The 22,945-nt window shown below is 48.8% G+C and overlaps 4 protein-coding genes across 12 annotated transcripts in view; 2 read left to right on the forward strand and 2 right to left on the reverse strand.

The window, feature by feature from the left end:
* Positions 1-7,880, forward strand: part of ZMYM4 (zinc finger MYM-type containing 4) — a 54,873-nt gene extending 46,993 nt beyond the window's left edge. For all 5 annotated transcript variants that reach the window (XM_015888087.3, XM_007428303.4, XM_007428304.4 and 2 more), the window contains 4 exons: positions 130-241; positions 405-653; positions 3,329-3,446; positions 6,191-7,880. In XM_015888087.3, the coding sequence (XP_015743573.1) occupies positions 130-241; positions 405-653; positions 3,329-3,446; positions 6,191-6,398 (687 nt within the window). In that variant the 3' untranslated portion in view covers positions 6,399-7,880. The remainder of the gene's footprint in view (positions 1-129; positions 242-404; positions 654-3,328; positions 3,447-6,190) is intronic.
* Positions 7,881-10,560: 2,680 nt separating this feature from the next.
* LOC107326129 (interferon alpha-inducible protein 27-like protein 1) lies at positions 10,561-14,136 on the reverse strand. The gene is made up of 5 exons (XM_088140258.1): positions 14,005-14,136; positions 12,955-13,116; positions 12,342-12,371; positions 10,898-11,059; positions 10,561-10,809 (listed from the first exon to the last, which is right to left on the reverse strand). Exons 1-5 carry the CDS (start codon positions 14,006-14,008, stop codon positions 10,724-10,726), a joined length of 444 nt encoding a protein of 147 aa, XP_087996384.1. The 5' UTR covers positions 14,009-14,136; the 3' UTR covers positions 10,561-10,723.
* A 33-nt stretch (positions 14,137-14,169) lies between these two features.
* Positions 14,170-17,887, forward strand: LOC148216074 (interferon alpha-inducible protein 27-like protein 1). Of its 2 annotated transcripts, XM_088140256.1 has the most exons (5): positions 14,244-14,425; positions 15,307-15,468; positions 16,087-16,116; positions 17,387-17,548; positions 17,639-17,887. In XM_088140256.1, exons 1-5 carry the CDS (start codon positions 14,248-14,250, stop codon positions 17,722-17,724), a joined length of 618 nt encoding a protein of 205 aa, XP_087996382.1. In that variant the 5' UTR covers positions 14,244-14,247; the 3' UTR covers positions 17,725-17,887. The 2 variants fall into 2 exon arrangements, with proteins under 2 accessions (XP_087996383.1, XP_087996382.1); XM_088140257.1 differs by lacking the exon at positions 15,307-15,468 and having other exon boundaries at positions 14,170-14,425.
* A 1,981-nt stretch (positions 17,888-19,868) lies between these two features.
* Positions 19,869-22,945, reverse strand: part of MAP7D1 (MAP7 domain containing 1) — a 67,414-nt gene continuing 64,337 nt past the window's right edge. For all 4 annotated transcript variants that reach the window (XM_088140242.1, XM_088140241.1, XM_088140246.1 and 1 more), the window contains 2 exons: positions 21,632-21,834; positions 19,869-20,587 (listed from right to left, as the gene is read on the reverse strand). In XM_088140242.1, coding sequence (XP_087996368.1) covers positions 20,577-20,587; positions 21,632-21,834 — 214 coding nt within the window. In that variant the 3' untranslated portion in view covers positions 19,869-20,576. The remainder of the gene's footprint in view (positions 20,588-21,631; positions 21,835-22,945) is intronic.

The raw sequence follows: 22,945 nt of genomic DNA on the forward strand, positions 1-22,945 counted from the left end.
CTAAAAATATTGAAGGTTGTATTAAGATGGGAGGGCAGAACTGAATCTGGAGCTAGGCCAGCGGCTCTGTCTCCACATTTCTATGCAAACATAGTCATTTTCCCTATTTTTCTTTTTTCTCCTTTCCAGTACTTATTTGAGAACGGTAGAATAGATAACATTTTTACTGAGCCCTACTCCAGGTTTATGATTGAACTTACAAAACTGTTGAAAATCTGGGAGCCTACAATACTTCCAAACGGTAAGCTTGGCAGTTTGTTCAGTTTCTAATGCTGCTGGTGGACCTTTGGAAAGGGGAGAAGATATCTTTGGAGGAAGACGGGGCTTAATTCCAGATGTGCACCTTTGGTCGGTGCAAAGTGACCAACTGGGCATTCTGCTTTTTCTCCCTTGCTCATCTCCAGGTTACATGTTTTCAAGAATTGAAGAGGAGCACTTATGGGAGTGTAAGCAGCTGGGTGCCTATTCCCCCATTGTGCTCCTGAATACGCTGCTTTTTTTCAACACCAAATACTTCCAGCTCAAGAATGTCAGTGAGCACATGAAGCTATCCTTTGCCCACGTCATGCGACGCACCCGGACTCTGAAATACAACACCAAGCTGACTTATTTACGCTTTTTCCCACCTTTCCAAAAGCAAGAGGTAGAACCAGGTGGGTAAACCTATCCTTCTTGCATTCTTCCTGGGAGTGTTGTTGACTCCCAGTCTAGCCTCCACCCCTGAGATTTCTACCTAGTCACCCATCCAAGTACTAACCAGGTTAGACCCTGCTTAGCTTCTGAGGCCAACAAGGTCAGCCAATTGCCATTTACTGGGGAGCATAAAAACCCATTGACAGGGACACTGATACAACCAGTACAGTGGTACCTCGGGATACGAACTTAATCCGTTCCGTGACTCTGGTTGCAACTCGAGTTGGTCTCAAGTCGAGGTAAAGTTTCCCATAGGGTTCAATGTAAATCCGGTTAATCCGTTCCGCTCTCTGAATTTGGTCGCAACCCAAGGCAAATTTCCCCATAGGGTTCAATGTAAATCCGGTTAATCCGTTCCGCCCTCCACCCAAATTTGGTCGCAACCCGAGGCAATTTTCTCTTCAGAGCCTTACTCCCGCCAAGCCTGCTCTGCATTTTCTTTGGAGCCATGCTAACACGCACAGCAAAAACCTTCGCAAAACACCGCAAAACACACCACAAGCCTCACCAAACGTCTCCTTGCTACCGCGACCTCGCCCACAGGAAGCCGTGACCGCATGGCAGCAGGGAAAATGGCCGCGGATCCGGTTCGTAACTAGAGGCGAGTTCATAACCCGAGGTAAATTTTTCCTGCCGAAGCTGGTCGTAACCCGAAACGTCTGTTAGTAGAGGCGTTCGTATCCCGAGGTACCACTGTACTTTCATTTTTTTCCTTTCCCTACTTGTTTTCTTCCCATCTTTTGGATTAAACATTCAGGCCCTAGGATGGGCATATCTCATCAGACTGCCTCTATTTTTGAAAATAATTAAAGGGAATATTGGGACATTTGCCCCCAATTTCGTGCAGGAGGAGACAGGGGTGATCTTGGGTTCAGCGCAAAGTTTTGTCCCAGGAACATGCTGAAAGTGCTAATCAAGCATAGGTCGTGGAGTCCTTGGTGCTCTCTGAACTTGGTTGTTTCCTTGCAGACATTTCATTACCCGAGTAGGTAATATCACCAGTGCTAATGAGAGTGGGGTTTGCTCCCTGTTTATGTACAGTAGCTTGCCCTGCCAGTGTTGGTGGGGATGTGATTTTCTCCTTGGTAGGGTATTGTTTTGTACTTGATTGTTTGTCTGGTGTTAATCCCTGCTTATCTGGTTGTTGGCTGCTGGAGAGATGTTCTGGTCTTTTTGTTTCCTTTTTAGCTTTTTTATTCTCTCTTTTGAATGGTGTGTAAATGTGATTTATCTATGTGTGTCTATTGATGGCTGATTTGTCTGAATGCCAAGCTTCCGCAACACGTGAACACAACCATAGTTTCAACTGGAAACCGTGAGCATCCTAGACCAAGCTAAATCCAAAAACACTAGGGGAAGCTTGGCAGTCAAGAGTTGACCCTTTTTTCCATGCCAGATTGACATTATGGGGAAATCCAGCTTTCAAAATTGGGAAAAAGATGGTGATATGGAAAAATTGGATGGAAGCAGTCATATTAACTTTGGACCAACTGATAGATGATGAAGATGAATTTTTAACATACTCAGTCTTAAGAGATATATCTCATCTATCAGATGTAACCCAATGGCAACATTTACAGCTACAACATTTGTTAATAACACTGTTTGGACCAGCAGCATTTTCAGCGTCTGAGACACCTGAGATATTAGAACAATATGTTAAAGCCTTTAAAACTAAAAAGCCTACTATTAGTTTGTATAGATATTTGTTATCAATAAATCAATTAGATATGCAGATGTTAAGGGATGAGTGAAATAAAGAATTAGAGGTTCTTATATTGCCTAGACAATGGGAGCGTGTCTTAACTTCTATAGCAAGAGTGTCAGTGGACCTTAAACTACAACTTACACAACAAAAAATAATATTTAGAATTTATTGGACTCCTCTACATCTGTATAGAAAAGGATTGTCAAAAACAGCATTTTGCTGCAGATTTAATAAGGACAGTGCCTCTTTTAAAGCATATGTTTTTACAATGTCCTATACTTATTAAGTTCTAGGAGAAAGTAGTGTACTCTATATAGATATGATTGTGCAACAAAAACTAACATTTTCAGAGGATCATATTCTTTTGACCTATATACCTAGTACATGGAGTTTGACATCTGAACAACCCTGCTTTAATGGAAAGTGGGCAAAGTTGCAGCTCTGGAGCCTGGTTATCTTTATGTTTTTCCAGCTGGGGGATTTATTCCAAAAGTTTCATTTCGCTTTTATTGTATTTCCAATAGAAGAATGGTAGGAAATGGCCACGCTGGACCAGTGGAATAGTAATGCAAAGTAGAAAATGTTGGGCTTTAGGTGAAGGTCCTACATGATTGCTTCTCATTTAAACACACATTCCTCCCAGGCAAGAGAACGCCTCCAGACATCTCCCTGAGCAGCTAACTTGCTTTGGGCAGGACGTTTTTTGTTTACAGGATAGAAACAGTCGTGTGATTATACACTGTCTGCAGTCCAAGCCCAGTTTTGCTATTCATCTGCATCTGTTGTGTAGGGAATGTTGGCCATTTCACAAGCAACACTCTGCAAGAAAAGGAGACTCTTAACTGGTTGCCCCTGCTGCTGCTGGGTTGTGGTTTTTTGGGTCTTTGTGCCCCATTTTCCATCCCAGTCTTTCTTTTCCATCTCCAGATAAATTAGTGGGCAAAAGAAAACGTCACGAGGGCGAAGAAGCTGTAGAGATGGTTGAGAACACTGACAATCCCTTGAGATGTCCAGTTCGGCTCTATGAATTTTACTTGTCAAAGTGGTGAGTGATGCCCCCTCTTTGGCCTATTTTCTTCTCAAAGAAAAGATCCAAAAAAATCCACCTTGCAGAGCAATGGTGAACGGACCAGCACTTCCCCCCTGGCCTGCCCGGATATGTCCCCCCTTGTTCAAGTTTACAAACTACCTTTCCTTTAGAGAACACAGCTAGTTGGGAGCTGGTTGGCTGGGCTCCAGCGGTAAAGATTCCCCCTTCTCTGAGCATGTGGATGAGAGGAGTTTTGCCTTCATTTTTCTGCAGGCTAGATCACAAATTACTTTTGAAAGCTGAATCAGGCATTCAGATAAGCTCACTGTTAGAAGCTCACTGAATCAGGCATTCAGATAAGCTCACTGTTAGCGAAGCATCGTTTTTATTACAGTTAAGATGATGTGGGAATGCATATCAGGTTTGCAAGTGGCACAACGTTGAGCAGGTTAGCTAATATCCTGAATGGCAGAAGCAAAAACAACAGTGATCTGTTATAGGTTGCAGAAGCAGGATAAGCGAGAGAAATGCAGAGTTCTTCATTAGGAAAATGAAATCAGATGCACCCAGCTATAGAATAGGGGATGCCTGGTTTAACAACAGTACCCAGAAAATGGATATTGGGATTGTAGACAAGCATAGTGTGAATATGACTCAGCAGGGTGCAGCGGGCCCAGAAAGGCAGTTCCAGTTTTAGCTGCATCAATATTAATATATCAGGCATCAAAAAATTGACCCTCCAGCTGCTGATGAACACATTTCTCACCATGCTGGCTGAGATGCCTGGAAATGGAAGTTTAACCATACCTGATTTTTTTGATGCCAAAAGTAAATTCCCAATCACAGGAAGAAATTCTGCACTGGTCAGATCACTGCTGATGATTGTGATCCATTTCTAGGCACCATATTTTAAGAAGGTTCATACAAACAGGAATAGGTTTGGGGAAAGAGAGTAAAGATAATCATGGGGCTCAAACCCTGTGAAGAGAGGAAGGAAATGGATATTTTTAATTTTGAGAAGATGGAAAGTGTTTCAGCCAGAAAGATGTCGAGATCTGTCTCCATTGGATCCAGAATGCTGGATAGGAATTCACGTGGCAGGAAGGCAGCTTTCAGGCAAAGATAGGAAAAACTTTCTAACCGAGTCAGGATAGAAAATGGGGTGGGGGGGGGGATTTGTATTGGCTGCGAATGACAGGCGTTGTAGCCTAATCTAGCTATAGATCCCGACATGGGGACAGGTAGGAATAGGTCATTCCACCGTTAAGATGTAACATAGCTGTTGAATAAGAAGTTACAAACTCTCACAGTTCATCCATTAACTCTTCAAGTGGTCTTGGGAAGCCACTGCCCACTCGGCTTCAGCCCATCCATCCATCCATCCATCCATCCATATGTTGCAAAAGCATCAGAGCAGCCATATTAAGAATTGCATTCCAAATGTATTTTCTCTGTATGTATTTGGTATGCCCGTGTGCACAAGCGTTCTATGTGCACTTCCAGGCCAGAGCACAAATGAGACCCAGGTGCTGAACCAGCATTCCATATCCTGGTACAAACTGCTGAGTTGTGTATGTCCCGATTGATTTATAAACCATAAAGATTATTTTAGACTAGATTAGATTAGATTGTGATTTACTGTTTTGTAGTATCCCTGTAATCCTTAATTGCTAGTCTGAATATTGATTAGGGTATATCTAGGTGTGCTGAGCATGTGAACAAATAAAATGGGCACGCTGTCCCACCCTGCTGGAGAACACTTTCTTACAGAATGCAGGGGAACTCTCCTCTCTGTGCTGGCTCTACGCACATTCCAGCTTTCACAGGAACACAGCTACCATTGGCCTGTGTTGCAGACAATTGGGTTGGATGGATTTCGGAAGCATTGCTTCAGTTGGGATTGGCAACACCCAAACCATGATAGAAATGAAGTTGGTATAGTGTAGAGAAAATGGTTTGTTTGTTCACTTCTGTTGGTGTCACTTATTGTTCTCTCTGGCCAAGTATCCTGCTCTAACTGCTCCTGTTCCTGCACTGGCTCCTGGTCTTCTACTCACCTTGGCATCAGCCTTCAAAATTCTGATGCCCAGATTTCCATTCCAAATGCTTGGTTGAATCTCAATCAATCAAATCCATATTATGGTCACAGCATAAACATATGGTGGGGTACAGTAAAGCATAAAGGATACATCAAGAGTGAAAATAAAAATCTAAAAACTTCATGAAAACTAGAAGATAGAAAGAGAGCCTGTTTGCTGTAGTGGTTAAGGCCCCAGGCTAGAAACCAGGAGACTCTGAGTTCTAGTCCCGCCTTAGGCACGAAGCCAGCTGGGTGACCTTGGGCCAGTCCCTCTCTCAGCCCTAGAAAGACGGAGGCCAGGGCAAACCACTTCTAAAATTTTGCACTATTGTTGTTATAAACTAATGTAATTATAACCTTTAATAAAATTACTATTTTAAAAAAATGAAATCTTGCCAAGAAAACTGCAGGGACTTGTCTAGGCAGTTGCCAGGAGTCAACACTGACTTGAAGAAGAAGGTACATGAATTAGAAACTAAAAGTATATATAAAAAGTGAGAATCTAAAAGAAAGGGTAGGAGCATTAGATGGGTGTAGGGGAGCATAAGAGGTTGGTGTGTGGAAGACTGTGCCTGTCAAGTTCCAAAGCACTCTTAATACAGTGAACTAGGTGCTTGTTGGCCGAGTCCCTATTCTTTGTGGGCTGTCTCCAAACGCTCCCCTTTCTTTCCCCCCACAGTTCTGAAAGCGTGAAGCAGAGGAGCGACGTCTTTTACCTCCAGCCAGAACGTTCGTGTGTCCCCAATAGCCCAATGTGGTATTCCACTATGCCAATAGATCCCGGGACTTTGGACATCATGTTAACGCGTATCCTCATGGTAAGGGAAGTGCACGAAGAACTTGCCAAAGTTAAACCGGAGGACTCGGATCCGGAGCTTTCGGACTAAACTTGGGCGAAGGGGAGGTTCTCTCTTTTGTTTGTTTGTTTGTTTTGGTTTTGTTTTCTTCCCTTTCCATGATACCTTGCAAAAAGCACCAAACTGAATGCACCCAGCCTTCAGAAAATCACCCATGTCACAAACCCCTCAGAAGGCACAGCGGAAGCTGCAACAGGTTGCAAAATGAGACTCGAAGGATGGAAAGTGGCAGAAGACGCAGGAACACTGGAGGGCTTTCAGTGGCTGCAAATGCTCGTGAAAACGTTCGATTAAGATGAACTGGAGACCTGTCTCTCCCCCCACCCCCAAGTGGTGCTTGTAGTGGAATAAAAAACAATTATGGATTTGTTTTTCTTAAAAAGGAAAGCAGTGGTGTATATCCTTCCCTCCTAACCATGGAAGCAAAAAAGCTAGATTAAGACCCCTGGGTGATCCATGGGGTTGCCTAACACTTGCTGTAGGACACAAAGCAGAACGTAGTTAAGACAGAAGCCCATGGAAATGCCATCTGTAACATACACACCATATCCCTTCCTTGCCCTGTCCCCTTTTATAATTTTCGTTTTTTTTTTAGGAAAAACTTGGGTTGTTCAAAAAGGCTGACTCAGCCAGAAGCTGAAGCAAAGAGGGGAAAACTTGGTGGACTGCTGTGACATTTTCTTGCTTTTGAAAACACTGGCAGCAGGAACAAACCAAGTTTAGCCAGGCCACCTCAACAGTGAACTCGCACACACATACGCAGCGACCCCATGCAAACAAACAGGGTTTGGTACTTGGTTCCCTCTGCCCCCACCCCTCCAAAACCACTTGACTGCTTTCATAATAGCAAGATATTCAAAAGTGGTTCCTGAGAAATTGTGCCGGCTCCCTCCCCATTTTTTTCCTTTAACTGGCCTAGGCAGCGACTTTTCCTCCACCACTCATTTCTAATTACTTTTACAAATTCAGGAGAATTGGGACTTCGGAGGCCTTGCAAATTTTTTGGTTGTTGCATTATCCCATTTGTTGTTTTAAACAAGGCATCATAACCCTTGATTAGCATGATGTGTGTACTGTCACTTCCATTCAAAAAGGCATAGAAATAAGATTCCAAATTTGAAAGAGAATTTGGGTGGCTTGGCTTTGCCTCCCCCTCCCTCTGGGTAGAAATCCCCTTTATCAAAACGCAGGGCGCGCAGGCTCAGCCAAGTCCGTTTCACCACGTTCCTCAAGCCGAAGACTTTTTCTCAGTCTCGAAGATCACTTTGAAAATTGAAACTATTTTTTAAAAAAAAAACAGAAAAAAATTGTATGTTTTTATTAGCAGTTTTGTCCATTCACCAAATTTCTAAAGAGTTCTTTAAAAAAAGAAAAAAAAGAAACACCCTGTTGGTCTCTCCAGCATTGAACAAAGCCTTTTGTGTATGTATGTGTGCGTGTGTGCGTGTGTGTGTTTGGGGTATTCTTTTTAACAGTAACAAAGGTTAACAATAAAATCAGAAAGTAGTCTTCTCTTTGGCTGTTGTGTACTTGATTGTTCTCTCCCCTGCCTGTAGTGAAATTGCTGGTGTATTTTTGGAATGCAGAAAACCCTGTGAAGTGAGTCTTTCCCAAGTACCTGCCCCCACGTGATTTCTGTAATCTAACTCCCCCTCACTCCCCACTTCCTCGTGCCCATCATTTTTAAGCAGATACTCCACATTTTATTTTATACATTAAGACTAATCATTAGAAGCTCCCACGGAGGAAGAGTTGTGGCAGAGCTGTGACCTTCCCAATAAATTTCCCAGTTTGAATTGCATGGCATTTTTTAGGTGTTTTTAAAATACGTATATATCTATGGATGCTCCTGAAGTGCCCACGCAGACGTGTTTCCCCTTTACCATAAGCCGCATGAATTTGCAGCGGAGTATCAGATGCACATAGGTTTCAACGGCAAACGTGGTTTTCTGGCATTTACCGTAACAAAGTCCCTCATATTAAAAAAGAAAAGTTGTGATAGGGAAGCAGCTGTGTTTAATACTGCTTAGCGTGTGGCAGGATTGCACAGACATGTGCCCAGAGTTCTCCCAAGCCAGTGTTGTCCAAACTTGGCCACTTTAAGATGAGTAGACTTCAACTCCCAGAATTCCCTAGCCAGCCATGCTGGCTGGGGAATTCTGGGAATTGAAGTCTACTCATCTTAAAGTGGCCAAGTTTGGACAACACTGTCCTAAGCCATCAGGAGAGGAGCAAGGAGAAGCCATCAGAAGTGCCTCTCTGTCTATCGAACTACCCTTGATCTTTCCCTTTAGGAAATTGTCTCTTTTTTTGCTCTCAAGGCACAAATAGGCAGGAAGGGAAATACCTTGGCTACCTCATGTAGGGAGTTGTTCCACCCTTCCAAATATCGCAGAGATTCTTGTTTAGAGTTGGGGAAGAGATTGGTCTCTCCGAGATCTTTGTAGGAGGAAAAGCAGGAAGGCTTCGCATCGCAGAGACTCTTGGGGTTTGGGAAATGAACCCCAAACTTCCTGTGTACCAGGCGTGTTCTTTTGCAGAACTGAAGCCCCAGTCAAGCCAAAGCAGGTGAAACAGTAAAATCAGGTTTGGTTCTGGCTGAACCATGTTATGTAAACTCAAGCAACTGTTCAGTAGAGCAGTAAAAGGAACCCAGTTGTGTGAGCTCAGTTGTAGAGTCAGACTGGCCTAATCTTTTCTGATGGTGAAATGGCACTGCAGGAAAACCGAACATCAGTTTCTCAAGGAGGCACCTTATCCGAGATCAGCCTTCCCCAACCGGCCACCCTCCATATGCACTGAGACCGCGATTCCTGGAATTCCTAGCTAAGTTCTTCCCATGCTTCCAGCTGCACAAGCCTACTGAACTGATAACTCCACCCTGGGCGCTGCCCCCCCCCCGAGACCCCAGCAGCATGTCAAAATGGTCCAAATCCAAGGCACGTAACACACAGCCGAGGGAACCCAGGAAGGAAACTCCAGTCTAGAATTGAACCCAGCCAGTGCCGTGTAGTCCAAAGCTCTGCTGTGGGACTCCAAGGAAGCAAGTCCAGCACCTTGCAGGGGTCGATCTTTCCCCAAACCCAGTGCTGGGATTTGAGGGGCACAGCCCATGCCCGTTTTCAGATCCTCCTCTCCCTGCAAAGTGTTGTGAGAAAGCTGCTCGCTTAAATTAGAAAACACGGCATTTAGAGATAGATGCAGCCAAGTATTATAACAATTGTTTCCCTTTTTTAAAAAAATATTTGGTCAACTCAAGTGGCGAACATACGTAACTTTTCTCCTCAGCAACCTTGTGAGGTGGGTTGGGCAGAGTGTTGACCGGCCTGAAATCGCCCAGCTGGCTTTTATGCCTAGGGGAGGCCTGGAACTCACCGTCTCCCGGTTTGTAGGCTAGCACCTTCACCACTACACCCAACTGGCTCTCTTTATTAGAGATAAATAAATATTATTAATTCATAGTATACTTTATTGGAATGTATTTACAGAGATCACTGCAGAAAGCGGGAGAGCAAGCCCCTGGTGAACCATTCTACAGATCCTATGTTTGCTCACTTGCATTTGAAACAGAAAGATAACACAGCTAATAGAATGACATGGGGACCCTTCTTCTCGAAGGCTTTGGTAAGCTAGTAAAAGGACCTCCCTGTCCTGCGTCACACTTGCAGCATCCTTCCTGATATTATCCACGTGCACAGCAAGCAACACTGTTTGCGTTGTAGTCTCCTTTTACATCCTTGCTCCCCAGAAAGACAAACTGTCTGGTTTTTATTAAGCTCTTTCCACTCCAGGTTCGCAGTACTGACCAACAAGCTTTTCCGTTACCAAGCAAACAGGACATATCTGTTTCTAAGGCATAAAAATGAACGTACGAATTAGACCTCCCCAAAAGAAGGAGCCATCCAAAGGGGGTGGGACGGCTTAGAAAACGCTGTTTTCTTGGCTTGTCACCAGCGGCAACAGAAAGGGGGAAAGAACCTCCCCAGGACGGATCCCGAGAGGTTGAGAAACCTTCACCTTCTGCCGCGTGCATCTCTCCTGCTTTAGGGAGGCCCGGTAAAGACCTCCGGGTTTTGCCTCCTTGGGGCAGGGAAAGGGAGCAAAAACCAGACGCAACCGCAAAGGCAAAGAATGGCAACCCATCGACGCGGCCGTCCCGTTACGTTTCATATGAACGGAAGTACAGAAAAACTAGGGCCTACAGCACTTTAATCGTAGCAAGCAGAGTGGTTAGGCACGACTAGAAGAAAGGCGGCCAAGCTGGAGGAATTCAGGCAAGGAGACCCAGCGGTTTCGCCTTCAAGCAGATCTCTCTTCGGAGGCATTTTGACAGCCGAAGGGGCTTCCTTGGCCTCTCAGCTGCAAAGGTCCTTCAAGGCCCCCAGCACCGCTCCTCCGGCCGTTGCTGCTGCTGAAACTGCGGTCGGCACCCCGGCAGCCCCTAGACAGAGAGGGGGAAGACGAAAGGTGAGACGCTAGTCCTCATCGACAAGGCCGATCCCTGTACCAGGGCTGGGCAGGAAGCCTACCGATTGACTGCAGGGTGGCAACCACACCCCCAGCAGCCACTCCGCCGCCGTTCGCGATGGCCGCCGCCGACATCATCTTTGCGCCGATGGACCCGGCCACAATTCCGGCGCTGCCGAAGCCCAGAACGCCAACGGCGGCCGGGATACCCACCGCCGCCACACCTGCAGAGCAAGGAAGCGAACGGAGCTGGTCACGGTCCTTGTGCGTCAGGAAGTATTCCCGACGTTCAGAGGCCAAGAGGCACTTTCTGGAAAGAACCGAAGTCCTGGTCCTGCCAGTTTGCGTGGGCAAGAGGAGTTCTAACCAACCCAGGGGGTGCCTGGCGCCCTGATGGCGTTCCCCGAGCCTAACGATTTTTAGTTGCCATCAATTACCTTGGAAGGTGCTTTCTATCTATTTAGGATAAATTGCTAAATTGTATTTTTAATTCATATTTACCTTTACGTAAACTGCCCAGAGTCGTTTTTTAACGAGATGGGTGGTGACAAATTTGATAGATAGATAGATAGATAGATAGATAGATAGATAGATAGATAGATAGATAGATAGATAGATAGATAGATAGATAGATAGATGCCACTCCATAACAGCTCTTCTGGAAATGGCCCTTCGGGGACATTCCTCTTCTCTTCCAGAGCAGGATGACCTGGTGGCCTTCTGGAAGTCAACCCTCCAAACTGACCACAAGAACAGCCGCCTTGGTGTGGTGTGGAGGAGAAAGGGAAATGTCCGGAAGGCCTCTGGAGCACTTGATTCCCGGAATGATCAGTTGTGCATAGCTTCGTTCCGCACGTTTGCAGTGCGTGGTACAAGATGGGCAATCAAGAGGATCCACATGGATCTTGCCACTTCCCTTCGATGATGCTGCCAAAACACTGGCTGCAGAATGATTATTTCCAGCACAGTTTTGCGCTGAGGTTTCGGAGAGCGTGAAGCATGGAAACAGGAGCAGGTTAGCTAAACCCTCATAAAACCAGGCTGGAAAGCAACCACGCCCTTCCAGCAAGGCTACCATGCCAACAGAGGACCTTCTGTGTCCCTCCAGAAGATGGCAGCTAATCGTGGTCCCTGATCCCCCGTGGGCCCTTATCCCTCTTGAGAACAGCTCAGGGGGGACTCCCTGTCCTGGTTTCCTCCAGGTGTATGGAGACTACGATCCCCGGATTCCTGAGCAGAATGTTCCAGTTGTCAGGCTGCAGGGACGCTCCGGGTGGCTTTTGAACAGGAAGTCCCAGAATCCCCTGCCCACGCTCAGGGATTTGGGGAGCTGGACTCCAAAGTACTGGAGCACACCAGCTTGCCTGCTTCTCCCTTCCACCCCTCTCCCCCCATCTCTCACACGGAAGACACCAAGAGGCAAGGACCAAGGGAGAGGTCTGAAGCCCTCCAGGTCCCGTAAGGACCCGCCTTCACACGCCGGTGGAGGAAGGAACTGCGACTTACCCAAGCCTACTACGGCACCGAGTACAGAATCTGGGGGGGAAAGAGAATTAGGTTAACTAGGCAGGCAAGACTGCAGTACACAAGAGCCGGAAATCAAACAAGAGGATCGCAGCAGCGGCAGTTCGCGCAGAAGCGGACACCAGCTTGCTTAACTGTGCTCCTTGACAGGCGGCCAGGTTCATTCCACCACGCTTTCCCACTCCGCCACAAATGGGCCGGAAACACTGTTCATGCCCGCCTGGGGGAGAGCGCCATCCTGTGGCCCGTCGGAGGCTGCAAAGAAGCCGGCAATCCAGTTCTTTTATTTTTATAAAATAAAATATAAAATAAAATTTTATTAAAACTTTTTAAAAAGATGAAATAGAAGCCAATATGGAGTAAAGAAAAGAAGAAAAGAGAAAAAGAAAGAAACCAAAGAGAAAACAGAACGTGCAAGAAAAGAAAAGAAAAGAAAAGAAAAGTTAAAGAAAAACAGAGAGGAAAGAAAAAGGTTCCATTTTTACGCAAAAACTCCATAAGAGGTTTCCAGGCGCCAACAAATGTCGATCGAGCCCTTTCTCTAAGCAAAGAAGACGGCTTGCCCATCTCGGCAAGATCTGCCAGGTTCACCCACCGTTCCTCCATGGGGGGTGACGTCGGCCCTTTCCATCTCCCGCCAGCCCGTTTCTCCAAGCGTGCGTCGTGATCCTCGGAGAGGCCGCGAGACCATACACGGAGGGTGTCCGGAGCACACTCGCCCAGCGAGATGCACAACCACTGCATGCTAAATGGGGAGCTGGGGAAGAGCGGGCTGCTAGAAAAGGGCCGGCCCCTGGGCTGCCTCCCTCCCCTCCGATGCCAGCCTTCCCCCCAGCGGCAGCAGGGCAGAGGGGCCTATAACAGCCGCAACCTTGGAACGGGCGGGGCGGGGCGGTGGAGGAGACGGGGGGGGGGGAGAGCAGCCAAATTTGTTTAGAAAAGCCGTTTTTTCATCACAGAGACTGGATGGTCCAGAGGAGGAGAAGTACAGAGGCGGAGCCAGGAAAAGCGCAAGTATCGAAGTGAAGCCCAGTGTGGGACGTTGCAAGCACTCTACGTGCCCCAGCCAACCTTCGCACTGTATCGGATAAAGTGCGATTAAAAGTGGTATTTTCTTGGCCAACACAACCCCAAGGACACCGCTTTATCATGCGGGGGGGGGGGTCATACGAATTCATGCTATGCCGGGGTCGCAGCCGCACGAAGGCTGAGCGCCTCTGACCCAGCGCGGTGGGCAAGCGAAGCTGACTGCACAATCCAGGAACCCCTTTGCGGCTGCATTCCCACAACCCGCTTCTCCCGGTTCCTTCATGCCACCGAACCACAAACCCTCCCAAGCAACAAGATCTGCCGGTGAGCTAAGCAGCCCCCCCTAAAAAAAAAAGTAACCAGGTTTAAATCTAACTTGCTTAGCATGTTGGGTGAAGCTCGCTAATACCGCGGAGCCAGCGACCACCGAGCGTGGCTTATTTCGGGGCAATAAAAACAAGGACAAACAGCATTTCCAGACCCAGGCAACGGGGAAAAGGGGGGACTCCGCGGAGGGAGGGAGGGAGGGAGGGAGGGAGGGGCAGGGAAGGGGGCGGCAACGGGCAGGGGGGCTTGCGGTGCGGGCGAGCCCGAGGCATCCGAACAGCCAACTCACCCATTGGATACCGCTGCTCCTTTTCCTCAGCGGTGCAGAGAGCCCTGCGCAAAGACAAACCCCGCTTAGCCGAGAGGCGCCGCCCCCTCCCCGCTGCCTGGCAGGCGCCTCCGCAGTTTCGTTTTCCCGACCCGGCCGGGGAGGACGCCAGTGCGGCTGCGCTTCTGCCCCTCCAGCGATTCGCCGGCGTCCTCGTCGATCCCGGTCTCTGTCCAGTTAGGGGGGCATGTGGCGGGGCGTGAGATGCGGGCGGCGAGATCCCAGGAACAGCCTCCGGGACAGAGAGCCGGGTCGGGAAAACGAAACTGCGGAGGCGCCTGCCAGGCAGCGGGGAGGGGGCGGCGCCTCTCGGCTAAGCGGGGTTTGTCTTTGCGCAGGGCTCTCTGCACCGCTGAGGAAAAGGAGCAGCGGTATCCAATGGGTGAGTTGGCTGTTCGGATGCCTCGGGCTCGCCCGCACCGCAAGCCCCCCTGCCCGTTGCCGCCCCCTTCCCTGCCCCTCCCTCCCTCCCTCCCTCCCTCCGCGGAGTCCCCCCTTTTCCCCGTTGCCTGGGTCTGGAAATGCTGTTTGTCCTTGTTTTTATTGCCCCGAAATAAGCCACGCTCGGTGGTCGCTGGCTCCGCGGTATTAGCGAGCTTCACCCAACATGCTAAGCAAGTTAGATTTAAACCTGGTTACTTTTTTTTTTAGGGGGGGCTGCTTAGCTCACCGGCAGATCTTGTTGCTTGGGAGGGTTTGTGGTTCGGTGGCATGAAGGAACCGGGAGAAGCGGGTTGTGGGAATGCAGCCGCAAAGGGGTTCCTGGATTGTGCAGTCAGCTTCGCTTGCCCACCGCGCTGGGTCAGAGGCGCTCAGCCTTCGTGCGGCTGCGACCCCGGCATAGCATGAATTCGTATGACCCCCCCCCCCGCATGATAAAGCGGTGTCCTTGGGGTTGTGTTGGCCAAGAAAATACCACTTTTAATCGCACTTTATCCGATACAGTGCGAAGGTTGGCTGGGGCACGTAGAGTGCTTGCAACGTCCCACACTGGGCTTCACTTCGATACTTGCGCTTTTCCTGGCTCCGCCTCTGTACTTCTCCTCCTCTGGACCATCCAGTCTCTGTGATGAAAAAACGGCTTTTCTAAACAAATTTGGCTGCTCTCCCCCCCCGTCTCCTCCACCGCCCCGCCCCGCCCGTTCCAAGGTTGCGGCTGTTATAGGCCCCTCTGCCCTGCTGCCGCTGGGGGGAAGGCTGGCATCGGAGGGGAGGGAGGCAGCCCAGGGGCCGGCCCTTTTCTAGCAGCCCGCTCTTCCCCAGCTCCCCATTTAGCATGCAGTGGTTGTGCATCTCGCTGGGCGAGTGTGCTCCGGACACCCTCCGTGTATGGTCTCGCGGCCTCTCCGAGGATCACGACGCACGCTTGGAGAAACGGGCTGGCGGGAGATGGAAAGGGCCGACGTCACCCCCCATGGAGGAACGGTGGGTGAACCTGGCAGATCTTGCCGAGATGGGCAAGCCGTCTTCTTTGCTTAGAGAAAGGGCTCGATCGACATTTGTTGGCGCCTGGAAACCTCTTATGGAGTTTTTGCGTAAAAATGGAACCTTTTTCTTTCCTCTCTGTTTTTCTTTAACTTTTCTTTTCTTTTCTTTTCTTTTCTTTTCTTTTCTTTTCTTTTCTTTTCTTTTCTTTTCTTGCACGTTCTGTTTTCTCTTTGGTTTCTTTCTTTTTCTCTTTTCTTCTTTTCTTTACTCCATATTGGCTTCTATTTCATCTTTTTAAAAAGTTTTAATAAAATTTTATTTTATATTTTATTTTATAAAAATAAAAGAACTGGATTGCCGGCTTCTTTGCAGCCTCCGACGGGCCACAGGATGGCGCTCTCCCCCAGGCGGGCATGAACAGTGTTTCCGGCCCATTTGTGGCGGAGTGGGAAAGCGTGGTGGAATGAACCTGGCCGCCTGTCAAGGAGCACAGTTAAGCAAGCTGGTGTCCGCTTCTGCGCGAACTGCCGCTGCTGCGATCCTCTTGTTTGATTTCCGGCTCTTGTGTACTGCAGTCTTGCCTGCCTAGTTAACCTAATTCTCTTTCCCCCCCAGATTCTGTACTCGGTGCCGTAGTAGGCTTGGGTAAGTCGCAGTTCCTTCCTCCACCGGCGTGTGAAGGCAGGTCCTTACGGGACCTGGAGGGCTTCAGACCTCTCCCTTGGTCCTTGCCTCTTGGTGTCTTCCGTGTGAGAGATGGGGGGAGAGGGGTGGAAGGGAGAAGCAGGCAAGCTGGTGTGCTCCAGTACTTTGGAGTCCAGCTCCCCAAATCCCTGAGCGTGGGCAGGGGATTCTGGGACTTCCTGTTCAAAAGCCACCCGGAGCGTCCCTGCAGCCTGACAACTGGAACATTCTGCTCAGGAATCCGGGGATCGTAGTCTCCATACACCTGGAGGAAACCAGGACAGGGAGTCCCCCCTGAGCTGTTCTCAAGAGGGATAAGGGCCCACGGGGGATCAGGGACCACGATTAGCTGCCATCTTCTGGAGGGACACAGAAGGTCCTCTGTTGGCATGGTAGCCTTGCTGGAAGGGCGTGGTTGCTTTCCAGCCTGGTTTTATGAGGGTTTAGCTAACCTGCTCCCGTTTCCATGCTTCACGCTCTCCGAAACCTCAGCGCGAAACTGTGCTGGAAATAATCATTCTGCAGCCAGTGTTTTGGCAGCATCATCGAAGGGAAGTGGCAAGATCCATGTGGATCCTCTTGATTGCCCATCTTGTACCACGCACTGCAAACGTGCGGAACGGAGCTATGCACAACTGATCATTCCGGGAATCAAGTGCTCCAGAGGCCTTCCGGACATTTCCCTTTCTCCTCCACACCACACCAAGGCGGCTGTTCTTGTGGTCAGTTTGGAGGGTTGACTTCCAGAAGGCCACCAGGTCATCCTGCTCTGGAAGAGAAGAGGAATGTCCCCGAAGGGCCATTTCCAGAAGAGCTGTTATGGAGTGGCATCTATCTATCTATCTATCTATCTATCTATCTATCTATCTATCTATCTATCTATCTATCTATCTATCTATCAAATTTGTCACCACCCATGTCGTTAAAAAACGACTCTGGGCAGTTTACATAAAGGTAAATATGAATTAAAAATACAATTTAGCAATTTATCCTAAATAGATAGAAAGCACCTTCCAAGATAATTGATGGCAACTAAAAATCGTTAGGCTCGGGGAACGCCATCAGGGCGCCAGGCACCCCCTGGGTTGGTTAGAACTCCTCTTGCCCACGCAAACTGGCAGGACCAGGACTTCGGTTCTTTCCAGAAAGTGCCTCTTGGCCTCTGAACGTCGGGAATACTTCCTGACGCACAAGGACCGTGACCAGCTCCGTTTGCTTCCTTGCTCTGCAGGGGTTGCGGCGGTGGGTATCCCGGCCGCCGTTGGCGTTCTGGGCTTCGGCAGCGCCGGAATTGTGGCCGGGTCCATCGGCGCAAAGATGATGTCGGCCGCGGCCATCGCGAACGGCGGCGGAGTGGCTGCTGGGGGTGTGGTTGCCACCCTGCAGTCAATCGGTAGGCTTCCTGCCCAGCCCTGATACAGGGATCGGCCTTGTCGATGAGGACTAGCGTCTCACCTTTCGTCTTCCCCCTCTCTCTGTCTAGGGGCTGCCGGGGTGCCAACCGCGGTCTCAGCAGCAGCAACGGCCAGAGGAGCGGTGCTGGGGGCCTTGAAGGACCTTTGCAGCTGAGAGGCCAAGGAAGCCCCTTCGGCTGTCAAAATGCCTCCGAAGAGAGATCTGCTTGAAGGCGAAACCGCTGGGTCTCCTTGCCTGAATTCCTCCAGCTTGGCCGCCTTTCTTCTAGTCGTGCCTAACCACTCTGCTTGCTACGATTAAAGTGCTGTAGGCCCTAGTTTTTCTGTACTTCCGTTCATATGAAACGTAACGGGACGGCCGCGTCGATGGGTTGCCATTCTTTGCCTTTGCGGTTGCGTCTGGTTTTTGCTCCCTTTCCCTGCCCCAAGGAGGCAAAACCCGGAGGTCTTTACCGGGCCTCCCTAAAGCAGGAGAGATGCACGCGGCAGAAGGTGAAGGTTTCTCAACCTCTCGGGATCCGTCCTGGGGAGGTTCTTTCCCCCTTTCTGTTGCCGCTGGTGACAAGCCAAGAAAACAGCGTTTTCTAAGCCGTTCCACCCCCTTTGGATGGCTCCTTCTTTTGGGGAGGTCTAATTCGTACGTTCATTTTTATGCCTTAGAAATAGATCGTATTTGTACCAACAATGTACCAACAGAGGAAGCTGAGATGCATGTTGTGCAAACCCAGGCTATATGTATTCTCTCAGAAAATGGTCTAATTACCTAACCAAATGAACTATTGCCTGTGAATTTAGCAACTGCATCTCATTTTTCCTTGCAGCATTTCTTTCCCCCTCTTTCCCCTCTGAATAACAGCTGCATGCACTTACAATATTCCTACCTCGGGACTCCAAGCATCTCACAAAGAGAGGAACAATATCCATTGAAGCTTCAGCGATAACCAAGTTGTTACCAGTTTAAAGGCCACCAGCCTATTGTTCCTGATGCAAACAAGACAATGGTGCTGTTTCTAATCCAGTGTTTCTCAAGCTTGGCAACTTTAAGATGTGTGGACTCCAACTCCCAAAATTCCCCAGCAGCATGCTGGCTCGGGAGTTCTGGGAGTTGAGGTCCACACATTTTTAGTTGCCAAGGTTGAAAAACACTGTTCTAATCTTAATTCCGGACTAGCAAAAACTCCACCAAACTTGGTTGGCATGACCACTTCCAGGGGATGAGAGGTGATATTGGAGTCAGACACGGATAAAGCGTCTTCCAAATTTTTGGAGCTTCTGTGGCTGAGGAAGGACCTGAATCTGGATCTCTCTGATACCAGTGCAGCACCTTAACCACTACACCACACCAGTTCTCTTTACAAGATCCCTGTAGTTTTCTCAGTAGTGCTATCCAAAGGGGTTGTCATCGCTTTCTTCTGGAATACCTTTCCACTTTCCAGTCTAGTCTTTAGTTCAGGGATTTCTGGTGGTCTTCCATCCATGGAGTAACCAAGTCAAATCGGGCTTCCCTTTTTCCAAGATCAGCCAAGGTTGGCAAGACAGGGCACTTGGTGTGGGGGTGTGGTCAGGGTTTTCCCAGGTCCTTGCAGGGGGCTGAGAAGGGTGGTTTTTGTTCTCGGGCATACGTCAAACCACGTGTGTGTTTTCTGTTTTGAAACGGCGTGAAAATGCATCACTAATTTGCAGCAGCAGCTGCCTTTTGGAGTCTGAAATGTGTTTTGGAAGCTGCAATGCAGTTCCTTGGACTTACTCTGGAGGTCTCATTTCTACAGCCCAGCCAGGGAATCTGAGAGTGGGTTATCTCCTCCCCCTTGTTCAGAGGTAGGACCCAGACGGGGAAGGAAATGCCTGGAGAACCACGTGCTTCCTGGCGAACTGGCAGAGCAGGGTGCGGAGCAGGCTTGCCATAAACCAGAGATGTCCTCCCTTTCTAAACCAGCCTTCCCTCACCTGTTCCTCTTCAGGTGCATTGGACCTCAATGCCCCTCATCCCTGGGGACACTCGTAATGATGGTTATTTAAATGGAAGCCTGTGCTGGCTGGGATCCTACACATCTGGCAGGTGCCAGTTTGCGAGCTTGAGCTAGGGCACAAGACTCATCATTCCAACCTCTTCCTACCTTGGCAGCTTCCAGATGTGGTGACTTCTATTAATAACAGCCAGGTCAGCTGGGGAATTGTGGGAATTAAGGTTTCCGCCTCTGGAAGACCGGCCAGGTTTAGGGAAGGCCTCCTTAGGAGAGTAAGCAGAACATCTCAACCCAGTTGGCAAAGGGGATCCCCAAAGAAGAGACGATCCCCCATGATTTCTCCGTTTTATTGTCCGCAAAAGGTTGCTCGGATGCATAATACTGTCACAGTGACACTCAGCACAGCAGTCCCAGCCAACGCCACACCGAGAAACAGCAGCCTCCCGAACAAAAAGCACAGTGTTGGACGATGGCAGCTGCTGAGTCGCTAACAGTGCACACACACACACCCACACAGCCACACAACGTTGCCCATCTCCTGGCTGAGACCAACAGGGAGAGTTTAAATCGGAGACCTAGACGCTCCCCATTGGCTGTAACAAACACTCACCCGCAACATTGACACGCGCTCGCTTATGAAACCCGACTGGAGGTGGGGTCGGATCTCCCCTTCCCATGACCTGGCCCTCACCTAAAAATACCCCCCAAGGGGCAGGGAGATGACAAAGGCGACCATGGGTGCAGTCCCCACGCTAACATCAAAGTTTATATACATTATTCACATCCTTTGTTACCAGCCAGTTAAATAACTATGGTTATATAGTGTTGAGGGACAAGCTATGGGATGGGGTCAGTCTGATAAGGTGCTTATTAAAAAAATAATACTAATCATAAAATGAGGACAGGAAGAGAGGGTCCATGGGGCTGGGCACCCCAGCCTGGCTCCTTGCGTTGCCCTCAAGTCCATTGGGCGATCATCTTCCAATCTAATTTAGCTTGGAGTTGGCACACTGTAGCACCTGTCCTTTGGTGTCTCCATCTACAGGACCTCTGCAGGAGGAAAAGGAAGACAGAAATCAGAGACTTGGAGGTCTATCTGCCCCAAATGAGGTGTTTAGCATAGTGTCTCACCCACCCAAGCATGCCTGTACAAAACAGGGCTGAATAATCACTTTTTGCCCAGACTGGCACGTTTGTGGTTGTTATTATTATGTCTTTGAGGGTAGGCTGGAATGAGATCATCTAATTAAGGGGCAGAATTTGGGGCTCTGTTTGGGGATCTTTTGGGGATTTGAGAAGGCTTAGCAGTACAACATTTGGATCTGGGAAAAAAATGTTTCAGAGAGCCCACAATGCCTGAAATGAAACACGTCTTTTCCGGGGATTTTCTTCCAGCCACAAAGACTCTGGGAAAAGATGCAGCTGCTTTAAAGAGCTGCCTAAAGGTGAGCACCGCCATGTGCTTGGAAGCTGCCTTTTGCTTTCAATTCTGAAGCAGGGCACTGCCTGCTTAATGCATTTCACTTGTTAGTTCTTCAAAAGAAGAGGCCAAGAGTGTTTCATCACGGCAGCATGACCATGAAGGCCTTTGGGGGCAGCAGGTAGCCCACCCATGCCATGAAGGGCAGACTTATATGAAGTCCAAAGTAGACCCTTCCCCATTTCTGCATCTGCTCCCATTTACTCACCAACCTGTTAGCACTTCTTAGGCACTGGATATGTAGAACTGAATCCAGAAACTCAAAGTGACATAGATAGCACCCCTTCCCCAATTTTCCTTGAAAGAATCACCCTGTGAGATACAACTGAGACACAACCCGTGGGCCCTGTGGGATGTGAACCTTTAGTCTATTCCAGGGTTTCTCAACCTCCGCAGCTTTAAGATGGGTGGACTTCAACTCCCAGAATTGAACTCCCATGCCAGCAACTCCCAGCCAGCAACTCCCATGCTGGCTGGGGAATTCTGAGAGTTGAAGTACACCCATCTTAAAGCTGCTGAGGTTGAGAAACCCTGGTCTATCCTTTTGTTCCAGCTGGGCACCTGAACTGTGACCCCAGGGAGGATGTTCCTGGCTGGAAAACAGGCTACCTTACCTGTGATCTGTGGAGCCTTGGCCACGGCCTTGTTGAGGAAGGGCTCCTTGTTGGCAAAAGGCAGGATGGGCTCATCAGCCACGCTTAGCCCAGGCCCTGCAGGGTGCTCCCGTCCGCCCGGCTCCTGGGCAGAGGAGAAGCCATTCTCATGCTTGCTGGACTGCAGGCCATTCACCAGGGCCAGGGTGGGGTTCATGGGGGAGCTGCAGGGGAAAGAGAGGTGGGGGTGTGAAGTCACTGCATTACAAGCCTCCCTCAAGGAGATGGGAAGGAAGGCAAAGGTGGGCAGAAGGGAGCACACTGAGATCTCCATCCTGAAGAGCAGATCTTTGCAGGTATCCAGGTTCTGACCAGTCAATCTCAAAACACAGAGATGAAACAATCTTTGTTTCAGCTCCCCATGCTGTCCTCTGTAAGGGACCTTTGAGCTGGTCTTGGGGAAAGTCTGAACGATCTGCTAAGGGGGGGGGGGGAGAAGGAAGGAACAAGCCATTCAGGAGGGACCGGGAGCAAGCAATTACACACTCCAGAGACAGAAAGGAACATGAGAAAGGAGGTCTCTGGGAGGCAATCACCCAACCATCCCCACATTCAACCAAGGGATAAAATTGTGCTGTTGAACTTTGGCCATGTTGCCATCAAATGTCAGAGTGCTGGGCAAGTTCTTGTCTTAATGTTGTTAGCCATCTCCAATGGGAGTTTTAAACAGAGGCAAAAAGGAAGTGAAGAACAACTCAAGATTCTTGTATGCCAAGAAGAATTGGTAATGTGGCACTTGTAGGCATCAGGTGCCCACTGTAATCCTGAATTCAGCCATCTCCCACCTGAGATCTTGCACGGGTTTGGGTATTCTCACAAGACCTTGGGGTGGGAGCACTAAAACCCTCAAGAGCCGTTTGTTTGCCTGTATGAATGCTCAGCGCCTGCAAAGATTGCTATTCCCTGAATTATCAAAATGAGATGTTTGTTTTTCCCTGTGGGATAAGAATGAAAAAGAGGAGACAATGCTGAAGGGCAGAAGAAACAGAAAAGGAACTTGAGAAGGAAATGACAAAGACTCTTACTCAAGGGACAACTCAAGCTTTATCCCACTCTGATCCCAGGACATTCCAAGGATGTTAAGAAAGCTGCGCTACTCTTGGAACGGAATCAAATGTGAACCTTGATCTGGCCACCATATGCTTTTATTCAGGAAGCTAATACTGCATCCGTGTTTTCAGCAGCTGTATCAAATGACCGCTCACACACACTTCTGCCAAGGTCAATTTTGCTACAATGACCCCATCTTGGACTCTCCACCTTTCAAGCTATGTT

Source organism: Python bivittatus, unplaced genomic scaffold, assembly GCF_059951505.1.
Source record: "Python bivittatus isolate LINGU-HERP-01145 unplaced genomic scaffold, Pbiv_v1 ctg000260_np1212, whole genome shotgun sequence".
NCBI lineage: Eukaryota > Metazoa > Chordata > Lepidosauria > Squamata > Pythonidae > Python > Python bivittatus.